General features: G+C 42.2%; 1 protein-coding gene across 1 annotated transcript; it reads right to left on the bottom strand.

The window, feature by feature from the left end:
- Positions 1-3,557: 3,557 nt before the first annotated feature.
- On the bottom strand, positions 3,558-16,079 carry LOC134405604 (vomeronasal type-2 receptor 26-like). Its single transcript, XM_063136845.1, has 5 exons — positions 15,868-16,079; positions 14,179-14,470; positions 11,795-12,658; positions 5,992-6,118; positions 3,558-4,459 (listed from the first exon to the last, which is right to left on the bottom strand). Exons 1-5 carry the CDS (start codon positions 16,077-16,079, stop codon positions 3,558-3,560), a joined length of 2,397 nt encoding a protein of 798 aa, XP_062992915.1.
- Positions 16,080-19,660: the final 3,581 nt, after the last annotated feature.

Below are 19,660 nucleotides of genomic sequence, written 5' to 3'. Positions count from 1 at the left end.
ACCATCTTGAGAATATGACCTTGATCAATTTAGCCAGCAATCCTATATCAGTGAATAAGTCCCATTGATCCCAATAGGATTTACTTCAGGATAGACATGCAGAGGTATATGTTGTTAATCTGTGGGGTGAAAAATAAAATCTTACTGTGCAGTCCTATGCATGTTTACTCAGAAGTAAGACCCACAGTTTTTAATGGGCCTTATTACCCAAGATGTCTATTTAGGATTGCAGCCTTAGATAACACAGAAAAATCCCTTAAAATGAGCTGGATGCTAGACAACTATGAGCTAGAATTTAAGAAAACTGACCTTACAATATTTCAATACGTAGTGTAGAAGGAAATTTGGGGAAATAGGATATGTGTCATACCTTTCATATAATATTTCAGGTAGTATGTGTCAAATAGAAATCTTTTGCAAAATTATCGCTTTTACTTCGAAAGTATTTTTTTAAAAAACAGGAAATATTTATCCTTTTAATAACACTCAACCTGTTTTTGTTTGTTTCTGCAACATATAACATCCTTTAAAAGCCCACTGACAAACGAAGCCTTTGCTACAGGCTTTCTCTTGATTTTAACTTAACTCATTTTATATTGTCTTAAAAAAAACCTTTTATCTTTTTAAATTTATGTCTACTTGTTTTATTTTATGGTTCTAATTGCAGGCTTTCAGGAAGGTTTTAAAAAACATTTTATTTGACCATGGTCTTCACATATTATTGCTGCTTATTTATTTATTTATTTATTTATTACGTTTTTATACCACCCAATAGCCAAAGCTCTCTGGGCAGTTCTTGGTTAACTATCCCTCTGCCCAAGTGCTTTTGCTGGACCATACTCAGCAAAATTGACTTTGCCAGAAAGTCAATTCACTCAAGTCACATTGACCTTCATCCCCTTAGCTCTCCTCCTGTCCCCAATCTGTCCTTGCCTTTATCCTGGTGTTTATCTACCCTAAAAGTGTGGGAATTGTACCCACATATTTCCCATCCAACCTTCTCTTTGGTGGCAGTCCGCAACCAAAGAGGTAGGATATTGCTTATACAGTGCTACATGGGCATAGGAATCAGCACAGGTGGGTTATACCTTAGATTCCTGTTTGTCTGAGTTGAACGTGATGCCCCAGCCAAGGAGTGGCTGCCACAGCAGCCACCAACATAAGAGCCAGAGGTTCATGGGATGCTGGTGAAACATGTGGCGGAAGGGGACCATAGGCCATCCTCCTCCATTGGGCACACTGCCAACAAGGAGTCCTGCTGGGAGCCCTCACCCTCATTGGGCTACTCAAAACCAATAGGCCAGAGGAAATGCTGAACCAGCCCCAAGTGTCAATCATGTGAACCACGAGGTGTGTGTGGTGCAATATACTCCCGTTGTGCTGTGCTGTCCTTAGGAAAGGGATCCGGACTGAAGTATACTCCAGCATCCGTTTACTTGCAGGGAGGTGTCTGCCTCAATGTAGCCACCTAATGTAGAGCCCTGTAGGCCATTGGTATCCACGAGCTGAAACTGAAAGTCATTGATTACATTGGGTCTGTCCCCATGTCAAGCGTAACACCATACTAATGTTTCAGACGAAGAGGTCCTCATTGAGTGAAGAATAAGCAGGGCAATCAAAGGCTGCTTAGTAGGAGGGCATGGAGCCTTCCCTCACTCCTTCTTGCCACCCTGCCCTTTTAGGCCTATTGGAAAGGGTTTAAAACCCATATATGTGCCATGCACACATCTTTCACACATCATTATTTAAGGCAGGTTATTATGAAGAGTATGGACAGTACAGAGGAATATGACTAGCATGCATACAGTATGTCAATTTGTATCAATCATGTAACCAGAGTGTTTACCTAGGGTCCAAAATTATGCTGTCCCTGCGCAATCTTATATATTCATTCATTCATTTATTTATTATCAAGAAGCTGCCTTATACTAAGCGGACCATTGGTACCCCAGCCATTGATATCTGCAGTGTATGGCCATGGCCCTACAATGCCCCAGGCAGACTCCTTTCCCTGCTCTACTAAGAGCAGCCAGGGATCAAACCTGCATCATACAATGCCCCCGTCCTCCCCGCTGGCCCTAGGTTCACAAAGCACCACATAGCACTCAAGAGGACCACTGGTTTGCCCTAGCGTAGGCCGGGGCGGAATTAGGGATGCCAGGGACCCCAAGCATGCAAAGCAGATGCTCCACCACTGTTGAGTTTGAGTGTGCTTAGACTGCCCTAAATACAAATGAACCAAACAAGAAGGGTAGCTGCTGCAACAGCAATAGCAATAATAAATATGCCTGGCTGAAATGAAGCTGAAGGATCTCAGCATACCACCCCACTCTAAGGGGCAGCAGGTCCATGCCAGAAACCAAGTGGATGCCACTAAACCATTCCCCCCATCCACCAGGCATGCAGGGTTGCCCATAAGAGGGTGCCACCCCTCCCTCTCAATGAGTAGGCCCAGCAAAAGCCCGTATCCACCCACCCACCCCACACACACATCCAGCAAATGGTGCCCGTTACTTGTGCTGGGAAAATGGTGCCCACATGTGCATGGCAAAGGAGGCTGCATCACAAAGTGGGTGGGGCCAGCAAGGACAGGGCCCATGGGACAACGCTGCCCACTGATGCTCCAGGAAGGCCAGAGTGTCTGCTCTCAAGGGCACAGCCCAGGCACCCAGTAATGGTGTGCACAGCAACAGAGGCGCCCGCATCACACTCAACAATGTGGGGAGCACTGGCCAGGATATGGCCCAAGAGATGGCGACAGCCATCCACCCCGAGACATTGGAACCGCTCTGAGAGCAATGGCCCACACACAGATGGCTTTACCAAATTGAAACTTATACAGTTACAACTAATTAATAGAAACTTACAAAAGTTAAGAAAAAAAGTGTTATTGAAATGCACTGATAACTGTTGGGGCATTGGACACATTCCATGTACCTCTGTGACTTATATGACAGATTTATATAACAGCAACAGCAAGGGAAACTGTGACAACTTTTCTATGTGTGTGCTTTCACCCATACACACACTCCCACAAGCACATATCTGGACTTGAATAAAAATTTACCTTAGAACTAGGGATGTCGTGGGCACACAACTTTCTCACATCTCTTCTCAGGACCCAGCTCGTTGACCCATGATGTGTTCGCAAGCCTGCTGTTTGACTACCTCAGAGCCCAACAAGTGCCCAGCCACAATGTGCCCTGCTCGGGAGCCTCCATTGCTGTGCACAATGGAAGCTCTGGAAATTGTGTATTTCCTGAGCATGGCGGTTGAAAAGGCCTCATGTGCACGAAACTAAAAGTGTGAACAATGCCTTTAATCTTGTGTAAAGGGGGCCTTTACAGCTGTCATTTACAGAAGGTAGAAGATATGCAACTTCTGGAGCCTCCATTATCCACAATAATGGGCTCACAGCCCCATCAGGCACTCACTGAGCTGCAAAGAAGCTCACATAGCACTGAGAACAGGGGCTTGCAGTTATGGCAGCTTAGCAAGTGTCCATCGAAGCCAAACATGGGTGTGTTCCACCATCCCTTCCTAAAACAGGGCATATTTCAGGATTTCTTTCTGATTAGCTGTTCCCTGTTGTTCAGCTCAGGCCTCAGCATAATAATGTAACATTTAGGCAAAAAGATACAACCCAGCAACCCAGCACTTGAGGCTAAGATAGAAAAGATCTCCACGGCTACCATGTATTTCCCCTTGGTGCTCAGATAGGTGGGAACAAAGGATAACCACACACTGCAAAAGACCAACATGCTAAAAGTGATAAACTTGGCTTCGTTGAAACTGTCAGGCAACTTCCTGGCAAGGAAAGCTACTGTCAAGCTCAACATTGCCAGGAAGCCCATGTAGCCCAGGACACAGTAAAATAGACTCACTGACCCGTCATTACATTCCAGTACAATTTCTTCAGTCCCTGAGTGCATGTCCTCATCTGGGTATGGGGCAGAGGTTGCCAGCCACCCAGTACAGATGCCTACTTGGTTGAGGGAGCAGGAAAGCACAATGGAGCTGGCCAGCTCCTTCCCCAACCACTTCCTGATCCTGGATCCTGGCCTGGTGGCCATGAAAGCCAGAACTACCATGATGGTTTTTGCCAGCACACATGAAACAGCCACTGAGAAGATGAGGCCAAAGGCTGTTTGTCGAAGGAGACATGTCACCTTGTGAGGACGACCAATGAATAGCAATGCACAAAGGAAACAGAGCAGGAGGGAGATGAGGAGAGTGTAGGTGAGGTTCCGGTTATTGGCTATGACTATGGGAGTATTGTGGTGCTTTATAAATGTCCCCAGCACCAGAGCTGTTGTAAAAGAAAAGGAAAGAGCAAATGAGACTAAACTAAGTCCCAAAGGTTCTTCATAAGACAAGAAAGTTATTCTTTTTGGAATACAGAAATCTTGCTTTTTGCTTGGATAGTCTTTGGGTGAGCATTCCACACAGTCATTTGCATCTGAAAAAAGAAAAGAGGTGGTCTTCAGGTCACACACAATCATCCCTGAATCTCACACTTCTAAATATTCTCTATGAAAATTATTCTCTATTGTTTCTACTCATGATATGAAATATGGAAGGGTCTGGTTTAAAACTATGGCCTGCATTACATGATCTTTACGTGGTAAATACGCCACAGTGGCTTATTTCCCCTACTGCACTTGTCAGTCCCTTGCTGGAGGATTTGCATAATCACCCTCCTTGGAATGACTTTTCAGGTCAATAAAACTCAGGAACTGGTGGCATGTTGCTGTGATTAACATGCCAACCCAGGACACTAAAACAGCCCATGAGTTCTGAGTGGTTTGTTAACCACAGTACCAAGCCACCATGACTGTGTTCACTCAATGTGGCAAGCTGCAATCATGGCAAGGGCAATGATGCAAATTCTGTTGGCATGAGAACGGCATGCTTAGTGGGAGAAATTTGCCACTGTGACTTATTTCCTCCACCATGAATGTGTGTGAACTGGACTTTTGTCTTGTGCTTTAAGGATGAAAGTAAGCCAGCTGAGACAGTAAAGGCATGCTCCACTTCTCTAACATCTTTCACAACCAATGTTAAAGAACTGGGGGGAGGTGGGGATTGTTTGATTGGCAAAACTGTCTACAGCTTTCATGTTGGAATGGAGGGAAGAGAAAAGGAAGGAAGGAAGGAAGGAAGGAAGGAAGGAAGGAAGGAAGGAAGGAAGGAACTACAGTTCTAGAATGTTCTATAGTCAGAAGGTTACAGGCTACTGAGATCAGAGATATCAACCAGCTACTCAGTAACCATCAATTTTATAGTGATTATAGCAGCATCTTCCAAGTGCTGTTCTTTACTAATATATATGAGATATTCCCTTCTTTTCTGTTATTACCCTGTGGCTATTGGTGATTTTGCCTAGCAAACTGCCTGATTATCTTACTCGGTAAATGCGTTACTATTACTGAGGTCATTTAGACACAAGACTAAAATCCTCCGCTCTCACCAGGGCTTCTCCCTCCAGATTCCTTGCAAGATTAAGATCCGCCACATGTTTCACCAGTATGGTTTTATCCAAGTGTTTTTTTTTTCTGGGCAAGTTCTATATGTTTAATAGTTGGTGCTACAATTTATTGTTGCAGTAGAGCAGGTTTCCTGAAATTCCCCGTAAATTTATCATGCGTCAAAGTGTAATATATTTTCTTCTCATGTTGTCTGTGTTGGGAACCAAGCTGCTATAATATCCAGAATGCATTGGAGGGGATCCCTAGAGGTGAATGGCATTGTGTAAAATGCAACTCACCAATCATGAGCACACAATGAAAGCCTTGTGTAGAAATGCTCAAAGACATGCAGTCGAAGATCCCTGCCAAATTCTTTCTGTTTTTGCAGCTTCCTTCCAGGCCCTCTTTACACAACCTTTTGATCAATATTGAAGAAAACTCTGATATATGGATAATTTTATACATTGTTCTCTATTATTATTATTCTTTTTTTATATATAAATGTCTACAGTATATTTCTCACCCTCCTGGTTTGAAATCTTCCCTTCTGGACATGGGATGCAATCGTAGCAGCAAAATGGCTGTCCCTCCTTCTTTTTTTTGTGAGAACCAGGTTGGCAACTCGCAGTACACTGAGAAAGAGGCCGAGACTATTTGGAAAATAGAAAATAATCAATATAACGAAGGAATATGGAGCTTGGAATCTTTAAGCTTTGAGCCCCCTTCTGTATTTTACCCAGAAGATTCTTGGCCCAATTCCTTTTTAATCAGGCATTGAAGTGTTCTTAAACTTGTTATTTTTTTAGATTCTCTTTATTTTTAATTTGTTATTTTGTTGAAATATTGAATAAAAATAATTTAAAATATTCTAATGCTTAATATTGCTTTTTTTACTGTTATTCTGTTGTTGTTGATGATTACGATATTGTTTTTCATCTTTAACATTTAATCCCACCCTGAGGGCATTTACCAGTATGAACATTAAATTGTAATAAATTAAATAAATTTCAGAAATGCTTGAACAGACCCGATAGGGAATACTTGACGTGCTACAATTTTCTTGGGACTTTTCTTTATTGTAACAATGGGTATTATTTTATAAGAAATTATTAACAATAACTATTTATTACTGGTTAAACTTAAAAACTGGTTAAACTGGTTAAACTTATAAAATTAAATAACATGAAACAATAAGTGACATTTTCCCCTTCCTATGCCTGATTGCAGGAATTCGATTTGGGCTATGTAAATACCCATGTCACTACATTTCTCATGAAAGTCTTTCCCAGAACACCTATGTTCTATACCCTTCCTAAATTCCATAAACATGGATTTTCACCTCCCAGTAGACCAATTATTTCAGGATACAGCTCCTTGTTAGAACCATTAGTTCAATATATAGACTCCTTTCTCTTGCCAGCTGTAATTTCTTCAACATCATGTATTAAAGATACTGGACATTTTACTCAACAGATTAAGGATCTTAGTATGAAGTCTACCATGTTTTTGATTATGACGTGTACCAGATCTACTGTATGAGATCTAAGGAATTCTTGCTCTGGAGAAAATCCTCTCACCCATTTTCTTATGGATTTATTTGATATTATTTCAAAACACATTTTTTTAATGTGATGCATTGTTGTTATTTTTGTTGTTGTTGTTTTACCAAAAAGGAGTGGCAATGGGCAGCTCAGTTGCCCCTAGTATTGCTAATGTTTTTATTCAAGCATTAGAAAATTCTATTTTTCTGATCACATTCATCAATCCGTACAAGAAGTAAAGTGTATGAAGAGTATAGTGATGATGTCTTTGTTACATTCACAAAAAAGTGCTGATGTCAACCATTTTTTCTTTGGAGTAATTCCACTGATGGCAATATGAAATTCAGGGCTCATCTACAACACACAGGATATTCCACTATGAAAGTGGTATGAAAGTGGTATATAAAAGGCAAGAGCTACACTACTGCTTTATAGCAGTATTGAAGTGCACTGACAACTGTTGGGGCCCATTGACCCATACCATATCCCACTTTCATACTACTTTCATGGTGTTATATCCTGCTTGGTGTAGAGGTGTCATGGGCTCCAACAGTTGTCAGTGAACTTCAGTACCACTATTAAACAGTAATGTGGCTCCTGCCTTTTATATACCACTTTCATACTGCTTTCAGGAAAACTCAGTGTCTCTTTAAAAATAGCTGACATTTGGAGCCTACCTTATTAAACCAGCCATTCCATGTTATGGCATCTTCATCAATGGTGAACATTTGACCTATGGGAGCCTCGGGATCCACTCTACCTACTTTCACCCTATGAAATGATTGGTTGGAAAAAATCATCCAGTTGATCACATCCAATCCAGAGACTAGTTCCCCATTCTGGTTGAAGGAAACTTTGTCTCCCACACTGTTGTTAAATGAAACCCATTTTAGAAATGGTTGGAGCTAGAATGAAAAAGAAAAGGCAGGATTTAGAAAAGACTGAATTTACGTTTTTAAGTGACAAAAGGACATAACTTGAAACCAGCATCTAGCATCTGCAACCATTTTTAATCTTTACTTTAGAGTAAGAGTTCTAATCTGGATCTTAAAAGTCCTCTACCCTCATGCTATGGGTCTGATCCAGATCAGACCTCCTGCACTTTCTGTAGAGCAGAAATTGGGGGATGGGAAGTGTAGCTGCTCAATATGTATTTGAAGTAATGTCTATTTTGGCATTCAAATTGCACCTGAAGAATGGGGTTCTGGCTGGCTTATTTTTCAGCTGAGTGAAGGCCATGGCTGACCCTAGGATAAATAGTACACTGGCCAAGGAGTGCCTTTGGTGGCCAGTCACCCCATTAGTCAATATATCAGGGCCACACAGAGGATTTATGGAGGCTGGGACCTTGAGCAGTACAAGTTTTTTTAAAATGAAATTAAAGATAAAGAATTGAAACTTAGCAGCATGATAGCACTTAAGGAGGGCTTCAGGCATGCCAAGTTGGGAGCGGATTGGTTCATGTCTTGATTTTTAAGTTGTGTTTTTTTAAAAAAAAGGCAACGTTTTTAAAAATCCTAAGAATGAAGGCTTGAACCAATGTGATTCCAACTTGGCATGGCTCAATTCTTGCAAAGGCTGCATTTCCATCCCTAGATATTTACTCAAAGTAAGACCCATTGGAATTCCTTGGTTCTTGGAAAGCAACGTACTTGCTTTTAGATTTGCCAGTCTCAGCACTCTATGTGTGCTATGAATGCCTGCTCTGTCTGTCCCTATAGTTTCCTGCAAGGCCTAGCCGGGGGGGGGGGGGGCAGGAAATTAAACCCAGGGGTGGAGCGTGGGATTCCATCAAGTTCATCTGACAGCAGGTGCTGTAGAACATGCCAGGCAATTTTAGGGCCTGTTAGCCCACAGGAGCACCTGCCTCATAAAGCAAATGGCCACATGAAAACTGTTACAATATCTGCTACTTTATTTGTCTTTCATAGTTTGTGATCCAGACTTCTTCAGAAGGGGGAATAGTGCTATGTGGTTGGGGTCGGTCTAAATAATTTCCCTGGGTCCCTTACTCAGTGGCTCTGATAGCAAAGAGATTGAGGATTTTCCCCCAACTCTGGGCCTTGCGATACCAGGGCTTATCCCTGGTCCCTGTGCATCCAGATGTCCCTGTGCATCCAGATGACGCACAGGGGATCCCGGGCTCAGGCAGGGGTCAAACCTCCCTGGCCCCGAAGTAACCAGCACTGGTTGTAGCCCGGTATTTCCTGTGATCTCGGGCTGAGCCCAAGACCGCGGGTGTGTAGCCTGTTCTGCCGCTTTTCCCGGCTACCATATTTACTCATGAGTAGCCCGGAAAAGTGGTGGATGGCACACAGCACTCCAGAGGAGCACTGTGGCCATCAGGGCAGGGTGGGGAGATGAGGGAAAACAGAGCCATGGGGGATGGGAGGGAAACCGGAGATCACAGGTGGGGGATGGGGTGAAACCGGAGATCGCGGGCAGGGGACGGGGGGAAACCAGAGATCGCGGGCAAGGGATGGGGGAAACCAGAGATCACAGGTGGGTGATGGGGGAAACCAGAGATCGCAGGCGTGGGATGGGGAAAACCGGAGATTGCGGGCGGGGACGGGGGAAAACTGGAGATCGCGGGTGGGGGATGGGGGAAACTAGAGATCATGGATGGGGGGGGGCGGAACCAGAGATCACAGGCAGGGGAATTGTGGCCAGGGGGCGAAATCGGGGCAGGAGGAGCAAGGAACCCTTTGTTTTTTAAAAAACCAACCAACTTAGTCACCTCTTGCACACCCGGCCCCTTTAAGACCTTAAACAAAATGGCCGATGTGATGGGGCTTTCCTTTACCCTGTCACGTCTGCCATGTGGAAAGGAGTGACAGCCCAAACTACTTCTAGCACAGACTGGCCCCTCCTCCCACATGGATTCTCCGGTAGATCTAGCCCTCTGTTAGCCTTGAAGTTGAAAATAGATTTTTTAACATAAGCAGGGAACCAGTGAATACCCCTTTTAACTTGTTATACCAATGAAAACATGCCACAAAAAAGTCTTAAGATATGAATGGTTTATAAAGAAAAGTAAATGCAAAATAACTTCAAAAACAGAAGTGAAATGTGAAACATTACTGTTGTGGTTGTTGTTGTTGTTGTTGTTGTTGTTGTTGTTATTATTATTATTATTATTATTATTATTCTGCCTTATTCCCAATGCTGGCCCTCAAGGCAGCCTTACAAAATGAAAACATTTACAGCTAAACCTATAAATAGAAATATACAAAATTTAAAAACATAATTAAATACATTTCAGTATTCAAACATTTAAAACTTTAAAAATATATAACTATTTAAAACTCCCAGGTATAGACAGAGGTCCAGTTTATTTGCCAAAGGCCTGCCAGACCAACAAAGGTTTTGCCTGCCTCCAAAAACACACTCTAGCCGCAATGATTAGAAAGAAAGTATATGTGTAAACTATATGAAACACACTACAGTTTAACTGTTTCTAAAGCTTAACCGAAAAACAGTGTGACTATGCCAAAATCAATGTTATAGACCTAGAAGCACTTTGAAATATTTCAAAATTGTACTTATAAACTTACACCTGCCCAAATTAATTCAACAAAGTGTTTGAAGCTTTCAACTTTATATCAGTATTGACCAAACTCTTAGAAAAAATGGACAGGAGCACTGTGTGTATATGGGGGGGGGGGGGAAGGGGGATTAAAAGGAATTCCAAGGAATTAAAAGGAATTCCAAGGAGAGGTCTAAAGACCAGGTGATTATGAATCCAGAAGAAGGCTGAAAGAGGTATCTGCTGAGTTCTACACCCTGCTTCACCAGTAAGCAAAAAAGCAAGCTGGCCTTGTTAAAAGAGAGCCCAAGAGACTCTCAAAAAGCCCAAGGAAAACATGTTCCAAAGGAGAAAAGAGAACTCTTCTTCTCTCAAAAGGGAAGCAAGAACCAGGCTGAGTCTGTTTCTCAGAAAGCCAGGGCTACTTATAAATTAAAGTTTCAATCCCATTCAATCCCATAGCTTCCTTGTGGTAGTTTCTGAAACCAGGCTACGTAGTGGTTAAAGCAAAACCCAACAATCATAAGGAATGATGATTCCATTAAGGAAATGACTGCAAGAGGAGCCAGGTGGCCATTTTATTTTCATCATACATCTATGTGAGGCAGGAGGGAGGGGGACAGTGATGCTACTGAGCATGGGTGAAGCAAGCCTCTGTATTCAATCTAATGGGGCAAAAAATATTCATTAAAAATGAACCGAAGGGGATTTAAAAAAAGAGGAAAATCCATTCCACCAACTAGAAGAAAGGAGGAAGAAGACCCCCTCACTGGATTAATTACTAAGGATTTTCTGACTTCAGAAATCATGAGCAAATATCGTCACCAGGCTATTATAAGTTTCATTTTGATTCACAGAGGGGTTTTCTTTTCTTTTGTGCTTTAAACTGCACTAACTCCCTCAATCTTCTTGAAATTTTCCAGGTATGTAAAACAAACATTTCTTTCTGGCACATGTACATTTCAGCAAAATTGGTGAAACATTTTCCATTTTATGAACATTAGAATGACACCCCCCAATTACTGCTTTATAATGGCGGAATGCAGAATCTACTCATTGCCCTTAACTACATGGGCACTGCAGTGTCCATGTAAATTCTCAAAGCACCAAGAGGAAAGCATAATGACTGACTGATATAAGGACTCCTTTATTATTTCTAGTTGGGGCAAAGGAAGGAAGATGAAAACGTTACGAAGACTTTGGGGAGAATAAAACATAACATACATTGCCCTGTTATATGAGGAACTTGATCCCATTACCTGCCCAAATTGTAGATTCTGAAATTTGGGTTCTACTCCATCCATCATTGCACCATGTTGAGCTCTAGAAGTGGACATGGCATGATGTAGGGCATGGGCCACCACATAGACAGCATTGTAGATGCTATAGCTGTGTCCAATTGTGCTCATTTCAAACAAAGATCCAGGAAGGCTCTCCAGCTTCTCCTCCCCTGTGCAAATGTCCACATCTGCCCTGCCCACAATACTATTTGGGAATACACAGCCAAAGGCCTGTTGCCAGAAATCTCTAATAAAACCATCTTGTTTAGAGCTAGAAGGGTTTCTGCTCTTAAGAAACTGCTGAAATCCTGGTAGGTTGCTGGAGTGGATCCTGAGGGTTATAGCTCCATTGAACATTTCAGTATCCCAATTCCTTTGTAGGAAAACAGAAGTGAACTCCATCTGGGCTGTTACTATCCATACTTTCCCTATTACTTCCTTTGTCATGACCTCTTGTTCTGATAGATATGGAAAGAAGAGAAAAATGGCCATGGAATAAGATTCTGAATAGACTACCACTACTTTGGCTTTACTGTCCTTCACTTTATCACGTATTTTTGCCCCCTGTAGAAATTTGTCACTCATTTTAGTGTCGAAGTCTAATTTTGGGACTCTTTCTATGAAGGCAAAACAGACACCCCTCTTAGAAAACAGTGGAACGACCGCTTGTAGAAATCTTTCTCCATTATCGTTATCCATAACACCAATCCCAATCCAGGTCCACCGGAACTGGAGAAGCAAAGAAAGAACCCCCTGATACTGAAGAGCTTCCTGTGGGGCCAACTGGTAAAAGGGAAGTCCTGGAGTTTTAGTGTTCATCACGGGAGCAGGGCCATAAATGAGCTAAGGAGAGATTTTGGGTAGAGGGAAAGGAAATCATAAATGGAGTCATTTCCTTATTATATTTTTAAAATATACATACAAATAATGGCCATATGTTTGGGAAGAAACTGCTTTGGTAGATAGCAGGCTGATCTAAGAGAATACTGACTATCGTATGGCCAGCTAGCAAATTCAAGGATAAAGGTCTCAGTGGAAGGATACTACATTATGATATAAGGTCTTTTTAGGGTTATACTTAAGAGTTAAATGTATTGATTCAATAGAACATAAAGAAATCCAGATTGGCTTCCATCCCATGAGTTTCAAAGGGTCTAATTTCAGTATGACTCAAAACTCCATCCCACAAGAGTTTTATTGCACGCTCATTATTGAGAACTCACAGAGTTTGCTCAGGTCCCTCATAATACATAGTCTATCTCCCATGTGCCTTCCACCCCTTCTAGCCTTCCTTGTGTGACAGAAAAAGCCTTCTTTAAGTCCGATGTTTTTTTAAACTCGGAATTGCTTTCATACCACTTTCATGGTGTTACATCCTGCTTGGTGTAGATGTGTCCTAGGCCCCAACAGTTGACAGCGCACTTCAGTACCACTATTAAAGCAGTAGTGTAGATCCTGCAGTGCACTTCAATACTACTATAAAGCAGTAGTGTGGCTCCTGCCTTTTATATACCGCTTTCATACTGGAATATCCTCCTTGGTATAGATGAGCCCATAGTCTGCCTCCCGTGTGCCTTCCACCCCTTCTAGCCTTCCTTGTGTGACAGAAAAAGCTTTCTTTAAGTCAGATTTTTTTTTAAACTCGGAATTGCTGCTCTCTCCTGCTGTGTACAGGTGAAGCAGCACCATTAGAACAGCGGACTCAATGGGTCTCATGCTCATGGTGTACTTCCGCTTTTGAAAGAGGAAGTAACTGAGGAATGGAAACAACTCTGAAGAAGCAAAGGTAGGAAGCGTGTTAACCCCTGGTGTGATGGAGCTCTCAGTCTGATTCCAATTTATTGTTGAGTAAAACAGAGAGAAAGAGCATTGCTTCTGCTGTCACGCACTCATCTGTCTCCACAAAAGTTGTCACCTCAGGAGATTCTGTCAAAAAACTGGAAGGATCCCAAGGGCCAAACAACATGTTGCATTATTTCCTACATTGTCCCACAGGCTGAATTTGCATAAAGGGGAGCTCCCATTAGCTCCAGTGTTGTGAGTGTGTGAGTGTGTGTGTGAAGGGGGGCAGGTAATGGTTTTCCTTACTACCAGGATTGCAATGGAGCTACGTCATGCAGAATTGGAATCTGCATTCAGAGTTATCAATACAAGTGCAATGAGTAGTATCCTACAGTGCCTATGTACCAATTGGGAACTACGTCAGAGCGAAAATGCATTAAGAAGTTAAATGTTAAAAATACTGAATGGCTTAAATGTGGCTTGTGAAATTATAGCAATGTTCTGCTATTTCAGCTCCATGTCTATCCAATGAGGGAAGAGAGAGCATTGTTGAAGTTTCTCATGCTCCCCAAACAACCTACCTGTGGGGTCTTATAGGTATCCAAGATATTTGCCACATATAGGGAGATTTCAGCATCCAGTCCCCCAATAACTGCTGTTAGTGTATTCTGGATATCACATACATAGTTAGGTACAACATTTTCCAGTGCAGTCAACAGTAGCATTGAGGCATGATAGGTCCTCCTTGCATTGTCATAGCTATCATAGATATGGAAGCCCAAGGTGACATTGGGTAAGATCTGAGGATTTTCATTGATTTCTTTTACTGCAAATGCCAAGGCCAAGATGTGCTGGTAATGCTTAGGAAATACCCTACAACAAAAGTTGCATTCTGTAATGGCAGGATATTGCACACATACATTAATAATTGCCACTGTGTTCCACAACACCATCATTTGTCATATTACAGCATGTGAATGCAATCGTTCTTGTACTCTTAAGTCCAAGGTTTGCCTACACTAAGAAAACACACACACCAAACTTTAGCAATGCTCATCTTCAGCACATCACTGCCCCTATCATTTCTGGGGAAGGTACCTTTTTATAGAAGGGTTTTTTTATACTGTGAGTCAACATTATTTGAAAGCGTTCTTTAAGAGCTACAGAAATATACTGTGTTACATCCAGACTAAGTCATACTTGGAGAAGTCCTATTGAAATCTATGGAACAAGTTAGGCATGATTGATGTCAATGATCAAATTGAATAGAATAAGACAGGAAAATAATTTGGAACCTGATATACTCCGATTAGACCAAATGAAATCAGTGGGACTTAAATTAGTCATGACTGACTTGAATTCTATTAATTTCAGTTGTTCTGCTTGGAGGTTGACTAGATCTAGATTCAATGCAATGAGTTTTCCTGTAAAGAATGCAGGAAAGAATGGGGTGAATTTTGTCATGTGAAAAAGGCTATAAGGTGTGGGAGGCGCACAGGAGGCAGATGATGACATGAGATGGACCTGCAAACATCTGTGAGTACCAGTAATGACTGAACAATAAAACATTCATCTGATGGAGCTCTTAGACATCTTCAACCAAAACATAAAGTTCTGCAAAGATAATTGATGTAAACTTTCCATTATGAAATCACTCATAGTTTCATTTTTGACATTGCCTCTAATAGGGTGACCCGTTGAAAAGGAGGACAGGGCTCCTGTACCTTTAACAGTTGCATAGAAAAGGGAATTTCAACAGGTGTTATTTGTATGCAAGTCGCACCTGGTGAAATTCCCTCTTCATCATCACAGTTAAAGCTGCAGGAGCTATACTGCAGCTATACTTTAACCAGTTGTAAAAGAGGGCAGGGCACCTGCAGCTTTAACTATGGTGATGAAGAGGAAATTTCGCCAGCTCCCCATACATACAAATGACACCTGCTGAAATTCCCTTTTCAATACTAGATTCAGGGAAAGAAGGAACCAACTGAAATATATTAATCTTAAACTTAAACTTTAAGGCAGCCATCCAAGCACTCACACCCGAAGCCTGTTATTTGTATCTGTTTCCATTAATATAGCTGCATTTGAAACACATTGTGGGATGTATAACTTGGGCACCATTAAATACTAAAGACACTGGAACAACAGCTGCTGGAACGACGTATATCTGTTTTCTACAGGCCAATACAATAAGCCCCTTTTCTACAGCTTTTTGACTTTCTAATACTCTGATCATGGAAATAAAACAAACGAACAACAGTCCTTACACAAGTCCATCCAGCATTTCTGGAGGGGGTTCTTCAGTGAAGGCTGTTGGGCTGGAGACAAGGAGGCCATAAGTAGTAATGCCACCAATGATGAAGTCTCCTGACTGATGATACCTGTGAAATGGAGGGTTAGGTTTCCTGACCCCACAGTTGTCAGTGTGAGCTTTGCACAGCATGCAAACAAGCAGTATCAGCATCAAGTCGACCAGCATTGTATAGTAGAAGTGGTAGTATAATTGTTTGTTTTATTGCATTGACAACCAGTCATTCGCGAAACAGTTTCCTTATTTGTATCTAAGATCCTTGCCTATTCATAGGTCCTCTTTCTACCTCTTAATGTTACTGGTGATATTTATGACATCCTTTGGTATTAGTTTTGCAAGTGACTCCTAAATTCTATGGTGGATTTGAGAATCAGCAGAATTAATCACTACCATTTAGACAACTTAAGAGGAGACTAATTACAAAATAATTACTGATGAAAGCATGTTTGTCACATCGGAACAATATTCCCGCCCAACATAATAGCAAGCGAGGGACCATATGTCTTGGGATGGCCAACATAATTTGTTGTTTTTTTACTAATAAATTCATAAGAGAAATAATAGAATTTAGTCTGGAATCAGAGACAAAATGAATATGTTTGATAATAGGCCTGACCATCTTGAGAATATGACCTTGATCAACTTAGCCAGCAATCCTATATCAGTGAATAAGTCCCATTGATCCCAATAGGATTTACTTCAGGATAGACATGCAGAGGTATATGTTGTTAATCTGTGGGGTGAAAAATAAAATCTTACTGTGCAGTCCCATGCATGTTTACTCAGAAGTGAGACCCACAGTTTTTAAAGGGCCTTATTTAGGATTGCAGCCTTAGATAACACAGAAAAATCCCTTAAAATGAGCTGGAAGCTAGACAACTATGAGCTAGAATTTAAGAAAACTGACCAAACAATATTTCAATATGTAGTGTAGGAGGAAATTTCAGGAAATAGGACATGTGTTATACCTTTCATACTATGCTTTAGGTAGTACGTGTCAAATAGAAATCTTTTGCTCAATTATAATTTTTACTTCGTAAGTATTTTTTTTTTACACAGGAAGTGTTTATCCTTTTAATAACACTCAACCTGTTTTTGTTTGTTTCTGAAACATGTAACATCCTTTAAAAGCCCACTGACAAACGTATCCTTTCCTACAGGCTTTCTCTTTATTTTAACTTAGCTGATTTTATATTGTCTTAAAAAAAACTTTTATCTTTTTAAATTTATGTCTACTTGTTTTATTTTATGGTTCTAATTGCAGGCTTTCAGGAAGGTTTTAAAAACATTTTATTTGGCCATGGTCTTCACATGTTATTGCTGCTTATTAATTAATTAATTTATTTATTTATTAGGTTTTTATACCACCCAATAGCCAAAGCTCTCTGGACGGTTCTTGGTTAACTATCCCTCTGGACCATACTCAGCAAAATTGACTTTGCCAGAAAGTCAATTCACTCAAGTCACATTGACCTTAATCCCCTTAGCTCTCCTCCTGTCCCCAATCTGTCCTTGCCTTTATCCTGGTGTTTATCTACCCTAAAAGTGTGGGAATTGTACCCACATATTTCCCATCCAACCTTCTCTTTGGTGGCAGTCCGCAACCAAAGAGGTAGGATATTGCTTATACAATGCTACATGGGCATAGGAATCAGCACAGGTGGGTTATACCTTAGATTCCTGTTTGTCTGAGTTGAACGTGATGCCCCAGCCAAGGAGTGGCTGCCACAGCAGCCACCAACATAAGAGCCAGAGGTTCATGGGATGCTGGTGAAACATGTGGCGGAAGGGGACCATAGGCCATCCTACTCCATTGGGCACACTGCCAACAAGGAGTCCTGCTGGGAGCCCTCACCCTCATTGGGCTATTCAAAACTAACAGGCCAGAGGAAATGCTGAACCAGCCCCAAGAGTCAATCATGTGAACCATGAGTTGTGTGTGGTGCAATATACTCCCGTTGTGCTGTGCTGTCCTTAGGAAAGGGATCCGGACTTAAGTATACTCCAGCATCCGTTTACTTGCAGGGAGGTGTCTGCCTCAATGTAGCCACCTAATGCAGAACCCTGTAGGCCATTGGTATCCACAAGCTAAAACTGAAAGCCATTCATTACACTGGGCCTGTTCCCATGTCACCCATGTCAAGCATAACCCCACACTAATATTTCAGACAAAGAGGTCCTCATTGAGTGAAGAATAAGCAGGGCAATCAAAGGCCGCTTAGTAGGAGGGCATGGAGCCTTCCCTCACTCCTTCTTGCCACCCTGCCCTTTTAGGCCTATTGGAAAGGGTTTAAAACCCATATATGTGCCATGCACACATCTTTCACACATCATTATTTAAGGCAGCTTATTATGAAGAGTATGGACAGTACAGTGGAATATGACTAGCATGCATACAGTATGTCAGTTTGTATCGATCATGTAACCAGAGTGTTTACATGGGGTCCAAAATTATGCTCTCCCTGCGCAATCTTATATATTCATTCATTCATTCATTCATTCATTTATTATCAAGAAGCTGCCTTATACCAAACAGACCATTGGTACCCCAGCAATTGATATCTGCACTGAATGGCCATGGCCCTACAATGCCCCAGGCAGACTCCTTTCCCTGCTCTACCAAGAGCAGCCAGAGATCAAACCTGCATCATACAATGCCCCCGTCCTCCCCGCTGGCCCTAGGTTCACAAAGCACCACATAGCACTCAAGAGGACCACTGGTTTGCCCTAGCGTAGGCCAGGGCAGAATTGGGGATGCCAGGGACCCCAAGCATGCAAAGCAGATGCTCCACCACTGTTGAGTTTGAGTGTGCTTAGACTGCCCTAAATACAAATGAACCAAACAAGAAGGGTAGCTGCTGCAACAGCAATAGCAATAATAAATATGCCTGGCTGAAATGAAGCTGAAGGATCTCAGCATACCACCCCACTCTAAGGGGCAGCAGGTCCATGCCAGCAACCAAGTGGATGCCACTAAACCATTCCCCCCATCCACCAGGCATGCAGGGTTGCCCATAAGAGGGTGCCACTCCTCCCTCTCACAGAGTAGGCCCAGCAAAAGGCCCGTATCCACACACACATCCAGCAAATGGTGCCCTTGACTTGTGCTGGGAAGATGGTGCCCACATGTGCATGGCAAAGGAGGCTGCATCACAAAGTGGGTGGGGCCAGCAAGGACAGGGCCCATGGGACAACGCTGCCCACTGATGCTCCAGGAAGGCCAGAGTGTCTGCTCTCAAGGGCACAGCCCAGGCACCCAGTAATGGTGTGCCCAGCAACAGAGGCGCCCGCATCACACTCAACAATGTGGGGAGCACTGGCCAGGATGTGGCCCAAGAGATGGCGACAGCCATCCACCCCGAGACATTGGAACTGCTCTGAGAGCAATGGCCCACACACAGATGGCTTTACCAAATTGAAACTTATACAGTTACAACTAATTAATAGAAACTTACAAAAGTTAAGAAAAAAGTGTTATTGAAATGCACTGATAACTGTTGGGGCATTGGACACATTCCATGTACTTCTGTGACATATACGACAGATTTATATAACAGCAACAGCAAGGGGAAATGTGACAACTTTTCTATGTGTGTGCTTTCACCCATACACACACACCCACAAGCACACATCTGGACTTGAATAAAAATTTACCCTAGAACTAGGGATGTCGTGGGCACACAACTTTCTCACATCTCTTCCCAGGACCCAGCTCATTGACCCATGATGTGTTTGCAAGCCTGCTGTTC

This window comes from Elgaria multicarinata, chromosome 11, assembly GCF_023053635.1.
Source record: "Elgaria multicarinata webbii isolate HBS135686 ecotype San Diego chromosome 11, rElgMul1.1.pri, whole genome shotgun sequence".
Lineage (NCBI taxonomy): Eukaryota > Metazoa > Chordata > Lepidosauria > Squamata > Anguidae > Elgaria > Elgaria multicarinata.
Note: the sequence above shows the minus strand (reverse complement) of the source record. Positions and strands in the feature narration are given on the sequence as shown.

Excerpts from the sequence above, each read along its gene's own strand:
- LOC134405604 (XM_063136845.1), bottom strand. The coding sequence starts at position 16,079 with ATGCTGGTCGACTTGATGCTGATACTGCTTGTTTGCATGCTGTGCAAA. Across the intron at positions 6,119-11,794 it reads AGAATCTACAATTTGGGCAG|TCTCGGCCTCTTTCTCAGTG; the intron begins GTAATGGGATCA and ends TTTTCCAAATAG. Across the intron at positions 4,460-5,991 it reads GAAGATTTCAAACCAGGAGG|ATGCAAATGACTGTGTGGAA; the intron begins GTGAGAAATATA and ends TTCTTTTTTCAG.